General features: G+C 38.3%; 1 protein-coding gene across 1 annotated transcript; it reads left to right on the forward strand.

The window, feature by feature from the left end:
* The first annotated feature begins 276 nt into the window (after nt 1-276).
* LOC147456835 (uncharacterized) lies at nt 277-17,840 on the forward strand. Its single transcript, XM_086511954.1, has 6 exons — nt 277-6,021; nt 14,523-14,662; nt 14,747-15,633; nt 16,739-16,826; nt 17,293-17,499; nt 17,577-17,840. The coding sequence occupies exons 3-6, from the start codon at nt 15,499-15,501 to the stop codon at nt 17,774-17,776; spliced, it is 630 nt and encodes a 209-aa protein (XP_086368080.1). The 5' UTR covers nt 277-6,021; nt 14,523-14,662; nt 14,747-15,498; the 3' UTR covers nt 17,777-17,840.
* Nucleotides 17,841-18,278: the final 438 nt, after the last annotated feature.

The raw sequence follows: 18,278 nt of genomic DNA on the forward strand, positions 1-18,278 counted from the left end.
GGCACACATACATAGACTAGGTTTGAGAGTGTACATACTACGGAAACACACTATTTTGATGTCCTATAGGGGGTAGATGTATGGTGGATACAAGATGTTGATGGCCCCAAGCTTTGCTATGTAGGGAGAAATATGAAGAACTTATCCATCCCTCATCTTGTCTCTAGGCGACAAGTGGACAAATGCTTTATGTGTCCACAAACAAACGATATTGAAATAGGAGATTTCTAGAGCTTGATGGTATGGATATATATATATACGAGTCAAAAGGGATGGAGGGGGTATTGGTCAAAAAGGAAGGTGGCCACCGTCTAGTCTAGTCTCTTCTGCACAAGAGGTGCAAGGGATAAGAAGGAGAGGGAAAAGGTGGCGTTGCAAATCAAAGCACGGGGGGATTTGCTGGCACATGGGGAGCAAACTTCTCTCTCTCTCTCTCTCTCTCTCTCTCTCTCTCTCTCTCTTCATAATCAGTCAATGTTTATCTCGATGTCGATTAGTGCACACCCCCATCCTCTTTGCTTCATTTATATATAAACACCTTCTTCCCCAGCTCTTCTCATCATCTCATCGCCTTTGCTTTGCATGCTTTCAGATATGGTGCAGCTCCCTTGGTGCGTGTAGTTTGCGCACAATCCATCTTCTCTCTGCTGCGCACACACACACACACACACACACGCACATACCCATACCACATGCTTTGAGCTTTTGAGAGAAGCAAAGGACTGTGCCAAGCTGCATGCACCGAGAGAGCCAGCACCCCTCATCAGCTCTTTACTTCATTTGCAGAAGAGACTCGTAATTAGCGGGTTAGTGAAACACACTGTCGTTGTTGGGTTGTCAAGCTCTTTGGCCGTTGCCTCTTTCATTGCAGTTTTAGCCCTTACTATATGATCGATCTTCTATTGATTTTCTAATAACGCAGCTCAGTGGGTGAATTAGGATGTGGTTACTGATGCAATGATGCTAAAATAGGCATAGTTACAAAAGCATGGCATAGTTGCATCTAAAGTCAAATAACTGTTGCACTTTTGACCATGCATGCATGAGGCACACTTATTTCCAAAAGTGTTTGATACCTATGCATCGTCTCACTATTACCTTAGTGCATGCAATTGCTCATAAAAGTATCGACAAGCCGTAGCTTAGCCTACTACATGAGCATTGAGTACTTTTGCTTTCTCCGGAAAAACCATTGTGACTTACATTGCCATGCACTTTGTCTTTTTGACCTTAGAATTGAACCCATACTGGCGTCAACTTCCTTTCCCCTCTATCGTGATGGTACATTCTATAGATCACCAGTTGCTTTTCTGGATAGGATTGCACTTATCTAATTGTAAGCAACTCCAACTATAGGAGCAAAGGAGATATTTGAAAATAAAACAAAACGGCATACGCAATTTGTGTCATATATGAGAAAATGCAATTATATTAGTGTTGACCTTACATATCCCAAATTTGAACTCGTGCTGCACATGATTATTCACAACTTTAATGGCCAAAGTAGTTGTATTGACATCACTTACGCAATGCAACTTAGTTTTTTTCAGAATTGTGTGTGCATCCACAACCAAGAGAATCTCTCTCTCTCTCTCTCTCTCATGAAATACGCACATATACATACATATACAAACACACATTGTTGCAATTGGAAGTGGACACATACACACATACACACACAGAACCATATACACATACATATACACACGAAAGACATACATACATACACATGCATATACTCACAAGCATACTTATACATTTTTTACAATTGTAAACTCTGTTTTTGACAATTTTTGAAAATTCTAATAACGCAATGATGTGGTTACTGATGCAATGATGCTAAAATAGGCATAGTTACAAAAGCATTGCATAGTTGAATCTAAGACAAATAATTGTTGCACTTTTGACCATGCATGCATGAGGCACACTTATTTCCAAAAGTGTTTGATACCTATGCATCGTCTCACTATTACCTTAGTGCATGCAATTGCTCATAAAAGTATCGACAAGCCGTAGCTTAGCCTACTACATGAGCATTGAGTACTTTTGCTTTCTCCGGAAAAACCATTGTGACTTACATTGCCATGCACTTTGTCTTTTTGACCTTAGAATTGAACCCATACTGGCGTCAACTTCCTTTCCCCTCTATCGTGATGGTACATTCTATAGATCACCAGTTGCTTTTCTGGATAGGATTGCACTTATCTAATTGTAAGCAACTCCAACTATAGGAGCAAAGGAGATATTTGAAAATAAAACAAAACGGCATACGCAATTTGTGTCATATATGAGAAAATGCAATTATATTAGTGTTGACCTTACATATCCCAAATTTGAACTCGTGCTGCACATGATTATTCACAACTTTAATGGCCAAAGTAGTTGTATTGACATCACTTACGCAATGCAACTTAGTTTTTTTCAGAATTGTGTGTGCATCCACAACCAAGAGAATCTCTCTCTCTCTCTCTCTCTCATGAAATACGCACATATACATACATATACAAACACACATTGTTGCAATTGGAAGTGGACACATACACACATACACACACAGAACCATATACACATACATATACACACGAAAGACATACATACATACACATGCATATACTCACAAGCATACTTATACATTTTTTACAATTGTAAACTCTGTTTTTGACAATTTTTGAAAATTCTAATAACGCAATGATGTGGTTACTGATGCAATGATGCTAAAATAGGCATAGTTACAAAAGCATTGCATAGTTGAATCTAAGACAAATAATTGTTGCACTTTTGACCATGCATGCATGAGGCACACTTATTTCCAAAAGTGTTTGATACCTATGCATCGTCTCACTATTACCTTAGTGCATGCAATTGCTCATAAAAGTATCGACAAGCCGTAGCTTAGCCTACTACATGAGCATTGAGTACTTTTGCTTTCTCCGGAAAAACCATTGTGACTTACATTGCCATGCACTTTGTCTTTTTGACCTTAGAATTGAACCCATACTGGCGTCAACTTCCTTTCCCCTCTATCGTGATGGTACATTCTATAGATCACCAGTTGCTTTTGTGGATAGGATTGCACTTATCTAATTGTAAGCAACTCCAACTATAGGAGCAAAGGAGATATTTGAAAATAAAACAAAACGGCATACGCAATTTGTGTCATATATGAGAAAATGCAATTATATTAGTGTTGACCTTACATATCCCAAATTTGAACTCGTGCTGCACATGATTATTCACAACTTTAATGGCCAAAGTAGTTGTATTGACATCACTTACGCAATGCAACTTAGTTTTTTTCAGAATTGTGTGTGCATCCACAACCAAGAGAATCTCTCTCTCTCTCTCTCTCTCTCTCTCTCTCTCTCTCTCTCTCTCTCTCTCTCTCTCTCTCTCATGAAATACGCACATATACATACATATACAAACACACATTGTTGCAATTGGAAGTGGACACATACACACATACACACACAGAACCATATACACATACATATACACACGAAAGACATACATACATACACATGCATATACTCACAAGCATACTTATACATTTTTTACAATTGTAAACTCTGTTTTTGACAATTTTTGAAAATTCTAATAACGCAATGATGTGGTTACTGATGCAATGATGCTAAAATAGGCATAGTTACAAAAGCATTGCATAGTTGAATCTAAGACAAATAATTGTTGCACTTTTGACCATGCATGCATGAGGCACACTTATTTCCAAAAGTGTTTGATACCTATGCATCGTCTCACTATTACCTTAGTGCATGCAATTGCTCATAAAAGTATCGACAAGCCGTAGCTTAGCCTACTACATGAGCATTGAGTACTTTTGCTTTCTCCGGAAAAACCATTGTGACTTACATTGCCATGCACTTCGTCTTTTTGACGTTAGAATTGAACCCATACTTGCGTCAACTTCCTTTCCCCTCTACCATGATGGTACATTCTATAGATCACCATTTGCTTTTGTGGATAGGATTGCACTTATCTAATCGTAAGCAACTCCAACTATAGGAGCAAAGGAGATACTTGAAAATAAAACAAAATGGCATACAAAATTTGAGTCATATATGGAGAAAATGCAATTATATTAGTGTTCACCTTACATATCCCAAATTTGAACTCGTGTTGCACAAAGTAGTTGTATTGACATCACTTAAGCAATGCAACATAGTTTTTTTCAGAATTGTGTGTGCATCCACAACCAAGAGAATCTCGATTGTGGATTCTCTCTCTCTCTCTCTCTCTCTCTCTCTCTCTCTCTCTCTCTCTCTCTCTCTCTCTCATGAAACACGCACATATACATACATATACACAAACACACATTGCTGCAATTGGAAGTGGACACATACACATACACATGCATATACTCACAAGAATACTTATACATTTTTGACAATTGTAAACTCTGTTGGAGATTTTGTATAAGAAGGTATTCTAGTTTAGAACAAACAGGGACAAATCACTTTTGCAATTTCTCCAATAGATAAAAACTTAAATGAACTTAAGTGAGAAATAGAATGGAACAACTCACTAAATTAGATGTAAAGTAGTGATGGCCATAGAGATGAATAAAATATATAATAACAAAATAACAACGATCCTAGTGATTATCACTTGCTCTAATTCTTAGTATGAAGGGTGCTTTGTCTCATGTCTCATGGTGTAAATTGCTCCTCACCCACCCTCCTACCTTGCTTCTCCTCCCTGGACATAAACTCTAAATATCTCTCCCCATGACCTTCTTACATCAACAAAAACTGAAGTTCAATCGGTTGCTAATTTACACGTGATTTAAGATTTCTATTTCATAGAATAAAATATCAAATAATACTCACAAAAAGGTGGGTCACATGATATGTTGCTTGAAGGGTTTTGAAGCCTTGGCATGTTGCCATCTTGGTCTCTGCAGGAGTGGGTATTTGACCATAATCTTTGGTCTATTTCAAAATTGGTCCACAAATCATATTATGTAGCATTTTGATCATGATAGATCCTAAACTATAGAAACTTGCAACAAGCATATACTTACAAATATGACAATGGATCCATGTCTCCTGATGCTACCGGGGTGAGGTTCAACTATATGTAGAACCTATGTATCATGCACGTTCAATAACTATTTAGAAAATCCCTTAGCTATAAAATTTTCACCAATAAAAGGGACCCTTATCTTGTTCAGTTTTTTTTTTTCAAGATCACTTTTTCAACGCCCTTTTGTATGCAAAAATGTGAGAAAAAATAGAATAAATAATCTCCACTATCGAACCCACATGATAAGAATTTTTTGTATTGTAGTGAACCCCTGAGATGCGACCCGTGTAGGATATATGGTCATTCATTAGCCTCACCTTTAGTACCTCTTATTTTGATTTCATTGGGCAAACAAACATGAAAATTTGAGTTTAGTATGAGATCAGAAATTTCAAATTAACTTGGTGAAGCCACAAAAAACATATCCTCTATTGTATCCATGACAACCTAGATGCATCTCTCATCAAAAGGGTGTTTATGACTCTTCCAGGAATCTAGGAGGCCTCCTAATGTCTGAAACAAAGACATACTTCCTTTTGTTTAACTTTTAACAAGCAGTACAATATTTTGATTTTTTATCTCACTGAATATCACACTATGTTGTTATTTAACTTAAAACTTTATACATTGTTTTGTTTTATCTCTAGCTTAAGTGAACCATTGTCTTATTTAAATTGGAAATCTAACCTCTTGTAACTTCTATATGAATATATGAACACATTTGAATTACATCTCATATAACACCACCTTTGTATTACGGCCATGAGCATGCTCTCATGATGGGACATTGAGAAGATATTGAGATTGAAACTCATTGGAATTTGAGCTTGCATCTTACGATCAAGATGAGAAAGTTTTGTGTTGATGCAATATATGGCAAGGGCTACACTAGATGCTGCGGCAATGATGCCAATAATGTGAGATTATATTATGGCCTTCATGCTTTTTCATCTCATCAATATTGAGATCACGACTATGGTGAGTGATCTTTATTCCTCCCTCTATTCTCTTATGAATAGGTTAATCTATAGTGGATATAACATTATACAAATATGTAGTTCAACTTGAAGGTACTAGTGATGATTAAGGCAGAGCTAAGCGGATGATAATGAATCTTTGATATCATTTTTGATCTGTTTTTATGTATCCTTTTTTAATCTTTCGTGTCTACCTGTTCTAGTTTTGATATGCATTCACATGGTGCTTATCAAGGAGGATGTGGATAGCATTGGATTTTCTCATCATGATTTGTTACTTGGGCTTTGGGCTCCTACACTTATCTATGGTTTTTAATCCTTGAGTCATTTAAACTAAAGGTAGGAATTTTGGCTTCTTTTTTGCCACTTTCTTATTGTGTAATATATCCTATGAAGTTGATCTACGTTTATCAACCCACTTTAGCTTTGTATTAGAACTCTTGTCAAGAAGGATAACCTTTACCTACTTGTGTGTTTAGTCACATACTAGTTGATCTACTCTCACGTCTTGAAGATACCTCAAAGATCCTATTATATTCTTTATTATGGATAAATTGAGAACTTTTGTGGCTGAATTTTGGTAGTTAAAGGAGATTTGGATTCTAGCGGGAGTAATGCTTTAGTTTAATAATGCCTCACTAAGGCTAATTGTTACCATTTGATTATCCTAGCATTCTAATTTGGTGATTTGCTTGGTGATGGAAAGATACATGCTTCCTTGGGAAAACATCTCCTATTTGTTTTTCTTTTTGAGACATGGCAATTAGCTACTACAATAGAAAGACATGTTTTGGCATGGTCTTTTTTTTTTTTAATGCAAAGAGGAATACAATCTATAGAAAAAGACACATATTATCATTTGCATCAAAAGGGGTGATGGCCTTTTGATGAGACATAATAACATTTTTTAACCAAACTCATTTACTTTTAAAAGAATTACAAAACAAACTCTTTTGTTTAGGATAATAGATTTGTTCAATTATCTTTAAGTAGTCACGGGATAACAACTCATAGGTCCTTTGACATCTGTAATATGTATTCAAGGCTAGCGAATATCTTTTGAAAGAATTACAAAACAAACTCTTTTGTTTAGGATAATAGATTTGTTAAATTATCTTTACGTAGAACAAGGATAACAACTGGTAGGTCCTTTGACATTTTTGATATGTATTCAAGGCTATCAAATCTCTTTTTCTGTTTATATGGATGTAGGTGAGAATGTTATCTTTGCTTAAAGTGGTTCAACTTAGCTACTGTTCGTCGACTCTAAGATTTATACCTTAAATCGGATAACTTGTATACACGATTATTAGAATAATTCGTCTTTATGACCATAATTTACAAAATTGATTCTAATACTAATTTGTTTTTGTGCAATACATCTTCTGTTGTCTAAATTCATTCGTCTTTTGAGTGAAAAATTCTATAGTGGATAAGTATTGGTATTATACATCAACACACACACACACACACACACACACACACACACACACACATATAGCTACCAAAGGATTAAAGTGGAGTAGAGATATGATTTACGTTTGTGTGTGTGTGTGTGTGTGTGTGTGTGTGTGGAGTAAGGAAGGTGATGTTGCAGCAACTATGGAAAGAGATTTCAAAAGAGATGGGGAATTTGATGCCGCACATCAAGAAAGAGAGGCTATATGATTGGAAAGAGAGGTGCAAGCTTGGGAAGAGAGAGAGGAGAGTGCAAAACCTTGATCAAGGAAGGAGATTTTGTAGCTATGGAGCAAGAGGTTGCGGATCTAGAAAGAGATTTTATAGATCTAAAAGGATGTGTGGTAGGCTAGTTTACAAAAAGGTAACCTAACATGAGACTAGGAGGAGAGGTCATTGTTGGGCCATTTTAGAGAGACACTGAGAATAGAGATTGAAAACTTGCACTTTTCAACAATTGAGGGGAGAGAAAGAGTAAGCTTGGGAAATTTTGGAGGAAGAGAAAGAAGAAGAGATACAAGACAAAGAGGGAATAAGAGAGAGGAAACTTTAATTTTTTCAAATTTGAAAACATACTTTTTGGAGGAAGACCCCAAAGGGTCCACTATGTAATTATGTTAGTACACCAAGTGAGTTTAGCATGAGGAGGTTTTTATTTTTTATTTAGTAAATTTAACTAAGATACATTAACAAAAGGCATTGTTTTAATCCATTTTGGGAAAAACATGTTCATTCATGGAAAAAGGGGTCAATGTATTCACTTCCACATTTTAACATAGGGATTTTTAAGTACCCTAGGAACGCACATTACATAGGGGGTTCTTAATAGTGGAACCTCAAGAGGGAGAGTAACTCCAACCATCAAATCTAGTAAAATCTGCATATACTCTTCAAGAAAATGAGAAGAAATATTTTTATATAGGCCTCTAAATGCTATCTACCCCCCATTCTAGCCTTTGGTCAAAAAGCGTGATTAACTTTTACATAATATTTAAACATTCAAATAAAGAGGCTCACTACCGATACGCCATTATCTTCCTTATGTACAGAGACATGATTAAGATGTTATGAAGGATGGAAAGGGCTAGACATAGAAAGGTTTTTATCTCTTTGGGGTGCTTGTTACTTGATGACTCCTTCCCTCATTCCCCAAGTGCGATGTGTCCTACATGATTCTTACATTTTAGTTAATTCAAGGAGATTACTCTTATGTCCTTTTGTGGACTCATATAGCTCTAGGGTCCATAGCAGCAACCTATGTGCCATGTTTATAGCATAATGGATTTTGGGATTTGTCTCAATGTAGCCTTGTTATAGATAGAGGCATTGCTCATAAAAAAGGACGAAGATTTTATGTGGATGATAGACCTTACACATAAGGAAACATTGTAGGTTTAATTAATCATAGTCAAAGAAAGAGTTCAAGAACCAATTGTATATTTGTGGTGCAAAAATGACCACCAACTAGGACACATGAGAAAGGATGTTCCTAGATATTTTCTTGTAAATTCATCTAGCATTACATGTTGTTGATGAAATACTAGTGAGCTACAGTAATGCGGAGTCATGTATAGCGATGGATCTAACTTTTAGAATGTATTTATTTTGGATCTATCCATGTCTAATTTGGTGTCAACATTTTATCTTTTGTTTTATAGTAGTAGCTTATTGTTTCTTGATCAAATTGGTTACTTGTTTTATTGAGCTACTTGATCAAGTTAAGCTCCTTGTGTGCTAAATATTTGTTGATGTGTCATGTGTTCTTGTAATGTGTAGCTCTACACCATCAACGATGATGCAATAGCATTAGCAATGATTGCATTTTAAATACTTGGCTCCTACTTGCTTTACATTTAAAGGATTTAATAAGAGATCCCTTTTTACTAATGCAAAACTTGGGCATCGACCCCATGTTGGTTATTGTGGGTACCTTGATGAGGATAAGACTGGTGGTAGAGGGCCTTTAGCTAAAGAGTTGGGAATGAAATATGCTAGGCTATCAAACAAATATAAATGAAGAGAGAACAAAAAAATCATGTGTAAATCAATCCTGGATCATCCCCTTGGTGGCCATATGCAGGCCACACTTGACAAGTTGTGTTGAAGATTGGGTCTTTGGAAGTTGCATGCAACATCTTGAAGTGCAATGTTGTAGCACCAAATGCCAAAGGGTTGTTGTGGTTGATCATGAGTACCTAGAGAATTTATAGAGATTCCTTGCCAAGAAATTTCAAGAATGGCTAGTGAAGTATATCAAATATCTAGCATGAGCTCTTGATTTTCCTCCAACTTGTAAGTTACTATATAAGTTTGAAATAGAATATGATGATGAGTCTGATGATGACCCTGTAATAGATGTCAGAACTACCATACTCCTCATCCTTTTTTTTTTATAGCACAAAGTCAATAGCATCAAAAAGCTAGATAGCAAGTAGGAAATCTCATTCTTTCACTCACAAGGCTTATCTACTCTATCTCTCTATCTACTATCTATAGAGTTCTTATTGTAGAGCTTGTCCATTTCCTACTCTCTTTAGAGCTAAGTGGGTTGTATTTTTTCACCAATTGAAGGGCAAGTTGTGGAGACATTTTTGTCATGGATACCATCTCCACATCTGTATTTTTGCATTGGGAAGGCTCATCAATTGTCTGCTTTGATCTTATCCCAAACCCATCAGAACGTGTTCTTTTCAATTGTTAGAAAATGCTAGATTATAAGCCCTAAGATCAATATGAGATTAGGAGCATTAGAAGACTCTTACGTTAAGCATAGATAAGAAATTATTACGACTTAACCAAGAACAAGATAAATAACACATTGATAGAGTGTGTGAGAGTGATACAATGCATGCCTAATGGCTTATTATATAGAGGTGGAAGGTGCATAGGATAAAAGGATAGAATCTCCTTAGCTAATGGAGGTAGAATGTAGACGTGTACCCTCTTTGTGGGAGATACCCATGTGGATAGTGAAAGGTGGTGCAAGTGGATCATAAAAAATCACCATGCATTCAATGCAAGGTATTGATAATAAGGGTCGATTTTCAAAAGCCACATAGGAGTAAAAACCCTTGCCTTGTTTAGAGGAAGTGCTCACTTAGTCTAAAGCTAGTGGAGTGATAGAGAAATGCTAGCGAGAAGAGAGAGGAGAAAATGCTAGAGAGAATTTTATCCCCAAAATGTTGGCAATCTCTACTATCAACTCATGATCAAACAACAACCCTACCTCACATTAAGAACCCCATGCCCTCATAAATATGATTTTGCCCCTAAAATATGATATATCACCAAAAGTGATAATAACACCCTCCAAAAATCCTAGGAGCAAGGGCCCCACCTTAGCCAACCTACCAAGTGAGCACAACCATGTAAAGTACAACCAAGAAGGTATGAAAACCTTAGGTACATCCGGGGAAAGCCACAAAATAGCCCTCACTACATAATCTACTCTTGGGAGATACTCGAGCCATCATTGGATAGGAAACCTAAAACTCTAGCAAACGTTTCAAATACAACAAGTTATATGGGAAGTTGAAAGTTGATCCCGTCGTGCATGTGCAATCTTTTGAAAAGAGATATCTGCTTCCTTCTTAAAGTTTCCTCCCTAGCTCACTAAGAAGCAATTTTTTATTCTACATTGTATGACAAGGATACCTTGAATGGTTGATTGAGTATTTGAAAGAGAATTTCACCACCTACAAATAATTGAAGAAATCTTTTCTGAAGAGATTTTACAGCTCCACACATTTTGGAGAAATTACAAAATTTGAAGCAAAAATCAAGGGATGTTGAAACATATATCACAAGTTTCTGTATGCTTTTGTAGTAGATTGATCAATGAGATTTTTTGACTTGTGGAGGAAGAAGTGTTGAAGTCATATTTTGTTCAAAAGGCCATTACAAATACAAAGTGACTATTGTAGAATCTTTCTGTCCAACTATTGCAAAAATGATCAATTTGATGGAAGGATTAAATGATGAAAAAGAGAGATTTTCTAAAATAAAATTAAGATATGATGTCTTTGTGTTTGTGGAACATGTGTAATCAGCTAATCAATAATACCAATAAAAGAGGTGGTGGTGTGGCGTCTATTGATGCTGCTAAAACAATGTAGGAACTAGGGAAAAAAACAATCATCAAAGCTCAAGCATAGAGCTTTGATGACGATAAGTGTAGTTTGATTGGATCTTAAGGGATCTTATTGCGGCAGAGATATTTCAACAAAAAATGAATTACTTTAATTGCAGAGGTCTAGAAAATCGATCTGACATCCGAAGAGGAACAACTAGACATGATTTGTGCAAAATTGCAACCAGCATTTTGAGAGAAAATCGCCTTACTCCTAAAGAAATTTGCGGATGTTTTTGCTTGGGATTACCCTAATATGCAAGGCACACATGGGATGGTTTCATCTTTGTATTGTGCAAGTTTTTTACTGTCTGGTGCGGAGAAAAATCTACTTTGTTATGGACCGATATTGATTGGGAATGGCGTACTATGTTCACAAATTTTAGGGTCATAGATTCTATTTCATGTGGTCCACTCAACATGCATATCTAGTACAGCAATAGAATCTCATAGGGTGCCTTATAAGGTGGATGATTCTAGAGCCAATAGTTCCATACCTAGGCCTATCTATCAATTAATCTCTATTTGCATTAGCCTTCTCAATAATGCCACTCCCTAATCACCACTTGGGCATGAGCATGCTTCACTACCCTTGGCATGATAGATGAGGAGGAACTCGCATTTGGCATTCTTTTTCTTGAATTAGCTCAAAAATCAAGCATTTTAGTGATCTTGCATAACTTTTAGATGCACATTAATATTGCATTATGTGTGTAATTCCAATTTTTGTGTTCATTTTTAGCGTTTTTTCATCCCCATTGCTCTCATTATAGGAACCATTGGTTTGTGTAAATTGCATGTTTGTGAAGGCCTCAATGTGAGCTTTTCATAGATCTTGCACTTGCTTCGATTGGAGCTAGATACATGAAGATAGCTTCATTGAAGAATTTGGGCAATTTGGTGTATGTATCACTCTCTATTGTAGCTCTCTATTGCACCATCAAGTGCCCCTTTTGGATACAACAAGCCCAATCAACTGCCTTTTCTATGTTTGGATGTGTGTACACCCTACCTGAGTAAAGCTCATAAGACTTTGTTGTTGACACCCACCACAAGAAATTACATGGGGATAAGTGGTGTGTTTACCTTGCCAAAAATAGAGCTTTGTTGCCCGCAAGGTTTGAGGGAAAGCTGGGTAGACTTGAAGTCAAGTTTCAAAATTGGATTCAAGTGCCCGATCGGGTATGTAGAAGGGTGTTTTTGGTGCTCACGTCCAGATGCCAAAAACTCAATCCACCCTATAGAGGTTTTCGCTCCACTAGAGGCAACTAGTCCTGCGGGTCTTTGGCTTGCGGCCCTACTGCCTGTAAAACCCAAATTTTGTGGCACCATCATCCCAAGGGGGAATTCTTGTAGTCTTGAAAGCATCAGTAACTCTTATGTGTTCCAAGCTGGAAGTCCACCCTGCTACACCGAGGCAGCTCTCAAGGCACACTATCGGGATTCTTCTTCAAATTGAAAAGGCCATAAAGTTCAAAGCTCTCTTCTTGAAAGGGAGAGTTGCTTCACCAAGAAATCAAGAGAAAATATTTATTTGCAAAGAGACCAATTTTGAATTGTATGTCTACACATCTATCTACAAGGATATGATTGTGCCAATCCATGTGAGAGAATTAGGCATTGCCTTGCAAGATTAAAATAAGACCTTTCTCATGAGCAGATACATTGACACACACATGATAAGCACTACATATGACATGTATGTGTGGCTTACACCATTAGCCATTAAGGTTGCATCCTCACTAGAACAGACCATTAAAAATCAAGAAACCAAAGCACAACATTGACATACAAATGAAGATGAAGAAAATGGCATGGTGACAACACATGAAGCCAATAAAATGAATGTGAAGAAGACAAAACAACAACAAAATGAAAAAAAAAATGATGAGGACACACATGAATACCTCTTCATACAAAATGAATGAATGAATGAACAAATTTGTACTACCTAGGACTACTAGAGTGAACCTACTAAGTCTCACTTGTGAACCATAGTGATGAATCCAATTGAGAATTCTATGATGTATCATGGGACATTGAACCATGGTGATGACTCAAATTGAACCACCATTATGTATTAGGTAGATGAATCATGTTAGCCTAGGAGTACACCATGACATGAACATGTGAACCCAAAAGCACATGAAGTATTTGTAAAACCACAAGGGCGAAATTGTTCCCCTTTCCCTGCCAAATATACCTTGGACATTGTACGAGAAGAAGGTGTAAGGCCAGATGATATGCTTTTGTGGTGTGTATCAATTTTGGACCCGCAAGTAGTGATGGATGAAGCCCAGGTGGGAGTTTTGGTTGAACACTATTAAGAGACAGACCGAATGGGTGCCCAACTAATCGGACATGTAGCCGGGTGAAAGCATGAAATGGTGGTCAATTTTGAAGCTTTTCTAGGTGGTTTTCGAAGTACTTCTCAAGTTTTATTTGTTCCCTTCAAATAATTTATCGGGGACGTGGAAAATTTCAAGAAATGGAAAATGCTGCCACTTCAAGAATGCCATCATTTTTTGAACATTGTTTACGAGTAGAGGGTGACTGTGACTTTTGTTGCATGCCATTCTACACAGCAAGAAGCTACCCACCCGCTACTCCATCTTCATGCACCCTGCGTGAACAGAGCGAGAAAGAACTGCGGACGCCTACCCTCTCTGTGCGACCTCAATCTTCACCGAGTACTATAATCCCCCCCCCCCCCCCCCCCCCCCCTCTCTCTCTCTCTCTCTCTCTCTCTCTCTCTCTCTCTCTCTCTCTCTCTCTCTCTCTCTCTCTCTCTCTCTCCCTCCCTCCCTCCCTCCCTCCCTCCCTCTCCCTCTCCCTCTCTCTCTTTTGTTGTAGTTGAGCAATGTGTTTGTTTGAGGACACTGTGAATCATGGATTGTGTTTTTTTGTTTGTACAGTGATATGAAGACTCCACCGCGAAAGTGCACCATGGCAACAGCTGATGGTGGTTCAACTAGCATGCTTTCATCCAGTAGCATGCCTAGGAGCTCCGCAACATTGGGCATAAAGTCTGAAACTATCGGCGACAAAAGTATTGGTACTTATCAACTCTGTCTCTTCAATTGTAGAAATGTTATTTTCAATGTTTGTTTATGTTTTTTTACTAAAGTGTGGTTTGCAGCAAGATCTTCCTGGAGCATGCAATACCCCAAGCAAACTCAATTTTGCTACACACGAGAGGAGTTGCATGAGGAGTATGGGTTAATCTTGGAGGGCAAGCTCTACCAGCACCTTGGTGAGGCTGATGTCATAGATCAGGATTGGTTGTCGGTCTTCATGAAGAAAAGGAAGAAGGGCTCTAAAATCTTTCTGCATATGATGCAACCTGAGTTTGTAGACGAATGCACGTTACTGTTTCACAAAGTCTACCAAAGCATGGCAGCCAACAAAGAGATCACACACAAGTTTGCAATGTTGTTTGTGTACGAGCAATGCCCAGCTGCTCGGCAAGATCCTACAGGTCGAAAGGTTGCATTAGCTGCTTTTGGTGAATAGGTTTTGGACCATTGCAAGAAGCTTCCAAGTGGTATTGACAAGAAAGTAAAGATTTTGCTGGAGAATAATGAGGGGACATCACTTCAGCCCCTTCGTCTTGACAATGTCGAGGCAAGTCAAAAAAGTGGGCAAAATGCTCTCTTATCTAGCAGCACTTCTCTAGTTAGTGCCTCCTTTATAAGCCAGCAAGTAAAAGCACAGGTGGAGCAGATTCTGGATGCAAAAAGGGATGCATTAAAGGTTTTGAACACAACATTGGATAATGTGAGAGTAGAGCTACAAGACAGGAACCAAAATATATGGAAGAGACAAGGGACATCTTCAGCCGCGGCAGGGCCTCAGGGGCAATTGCAAGAGCTCCAGATCTTGCAGTCCAGCATGAAGGGAGTTGTCGATACTGACCTTGATTTTTTGGTGATTGAAGGCAAGATGGCTGCTCTAACTAGTGCACTCACAGCTCTTGGGGCCGATGTAAGCAGCTCGAACATAAGAGATGAGGTGGATCGTCTCCAGGTATGTGTCAACCAAGTCAAGGCAGGATTTTTGTTTATGTGGTAATGCCGTAGGTACTTGACATGGTACTCTCTTCTATTTAGGTGGTTTTTTTTGCCATGCCCATTATTTCTGTTTATGTGGTAATGCCCTAGATACTTGACATGGTTTCCAGTTAGATGGTTGTTTTTGTCATGCCGTTTATTTTTGTTATGGTGCTAAGTGCCCAACCTACCTGGCATGGTAGTTTTTCTATTGTGGGATTCTATCATGGTAATAGTGCCTAAGGTACTTGGCATGGTAGTTTCTTTTTACATGGCTTTCTTTTTGTTACGGTGACATTGACCAAGTACTTTTCCATGGTGGTTTTTTTTGCTATGAGTATTTGTTTTTTCCATGGAAGTTTGTCTATTATTGTGGTACTTGTCATGGTAGTTTTTTCTACCATGACAGGTGCAAGGGTCATGGCTATTTTTCCAGGTATCATGTAATGGCCAAAATGCCTGTCATGGTACTTCTTTTGATCATGGTGGTGTTTTTTTCATGGTAGTATTTCCTGCTATGGTACTTTTCTTTTGCTATTGTTGTAGTGCTCAAGGTACTTTCCTACTATCCATGGTATATGTCATTATCATAGAGGTTTTTTGGAAAGCCATCTCTGTTATGGTGACAGTGCCCGAGGTACTTTTTCATGGTTTTTCTACTATGGTTGATGGAAGTTTGTTTGCTATGGTGGTTGTGCCCAAGGTACTTGTAAAGGTAGTTTTTTCTATTAAGGTGGTTGTACGGTCATTGCTAATTAGTGTGTAGTGTCCAAGAAACCTGTCATTGTACTTTATTTTTTGTCATGGTGGCTTTTTTATCATGACAGTCTTTCCTGTTATGGTACTAGCTTTTGCCTTGATGTTTTTAATGAAATGGCATTTTTTTGTTATGGTGGTAGTGTCCAAGGTACTTTTCTACCTTCCATGGTGTTTTTAATTGCCTTGGCGGTTTTTTGGAGTGTCCAAAGTACTTTTTTATGGTAGTTTTTTCTGTTAAAGGTACTTATCATGGTACTTTGGGCTGTAATGGTGCTTCTCATATCTAATCCCTGTGGGCCTTTTGTTCTTCATTTGTCATGCAGAAAGAAGTGACCGACTTGGAAGCATCAGCGAGTATGTGTGTACAACAGATCAACTTTTGTGAGAGCATGTTGGAGCAGGTAAAGGCTGGTGACACAATGTTATTGCTTCCGACAGCTGGCCAGCACTTGAGCCACTTGCAGGCTACATTCTCTGATCTAGGACTATGTGTTGCATGTGGTCTTGCATTTATTGCTTCCCATGTGGTTTGTGTATGCACGCTAGCATGTGGTCATGCATACCATGCTCTGTGTTTTGCTGTCTGGCTTGGATCAGAGACGGTATGTGCGGACGCCTCTAGATTCACTTAAATCAATGCTCCTGCATACAAGTTGGTTGCCGTTTCTCCCAATCTCATAAAAATCCAAGAACAGATCAGGTTGCCTTCAAGTATCTATTGATTGCACAAGCATGAACTTCACTGATGTGCTTGCAGGTTCTGGTCATATTCCTTGTGTGGCACCGATACAAGATGGCGTGCCAAAGGTTGTGCTACAAGTTACTCCTGGAGCCCATAGTGTGTACTCCAGTGAGGGCACTCCTACTGTGAAGGTAGACCCCCCTGCAAGCACAGCAGCATTTGAGCCACAACCAAGCAAAAGTAGTCCAAAGGAAGATGCAACGGTTGACGATGTGGAGGCAATAGCACAAGAGGGAGTGGATGCAGTGCAGCGTATGGTAGTTGGTGATGAGAATCCAGATTCTCCCATCTTTCTGAGTGACATGGTGAAGTTGACAAAGAAGCGCAGGAAAAATGGTGATGGTAAGTGGTAATGATATTGGACTATTCAACTTCTATGCAATGTTTGCATGGGGCTGATGTGTTGTTTTATGACATAGGTAAACCTTCCAAAAAGAATAGACCTTCGGAGTCCACACGTTCAAAGCAGCATGCTCATCATGCAGATGGAGATATGGGAGAGAGGGAAGCGCCCAGATCACCTCCTGCCATGAAGAAGACTCCCAGAAAGAGTACTCCCCTCCACAATCCTTCTAGTGTTTCCCACCCCCCCAAGCCTCGAGTTTGCAAGAAATTGTGACTCTTCAATTGTAATACAAGAATCTATGATTCTTGATTTTGAATGCAAAAGAAACTTTTTTGTCGGCCTCTATGTTTTTGTCGCTTTTATGTTTCATAAGCGCGGTGTCTATGTTTTTGTCGGCCTCTATGTTTTTGTCACTTTTATGTCAAATATTGCCTTGTGTTTATTTTTCAATGTTGAATACAGTCTTTTACAGAGTGTCCAAAGGAAAAGGGGACCCTCAAGCTGCCCGTAGAGGAAATCATCATCATCAGAGATCCCCCAAAGTACATTCCCGTAGCTATCTCCTCCTTTCCATTGATGATCCAACCCGATCAGCCCTCATATTAGATCTTAATGGTGTACTTTGTCTTACATGTACACCTAATAAGTATGACCCTTCGTCTGCCACCGATATTGAAGCTACATCATTTGTCAAGCATGAGGAGGCGGATGGCAGGTACTTGTTTGTTCCGAAAGATGCACAGGACTTTATTGCATGGGCTGTGACATGGGCAAA

This window comes from Adiantum capillus-veneris, chromosome 5, assembly GCF_014529385.1.
Source record: "Adiantum capillus-veneris isolate H3 chromosome 5, ASM1452938v2, whole genome shotgun sequence".
Lineage (NCBI taxonomy): Eukaryota > Viridiplantae > Streptophyta > Polypodiopsida > Polypodiales > Pteridaceae > Adiantum > Adiantum capillus-veneris.

Coding starts and splice junctions, on each gene's coding strand:
- LOC147456835 (XM_086511954.1), top strand. CDS start 15,499: ATGAAGGGAGTTGTCGATACTGACCTTGATTTTTTGGTGATTGAAGGC. Junction 15,634..16,738: donor ATGAGGTGGATCGTCTCCAG/GTATGTGTCAAC, acceptor TTTGTCATGCAG/AAAGAAGTGACCGACTTGGA. Junction 16,827..17,292: donor GTTGGAGCAGGTAAAGGCTG/GTGACACAATGT, acceptor CTGTGAAGGTAG/ACCCCCCTGCAAGCACAGCA.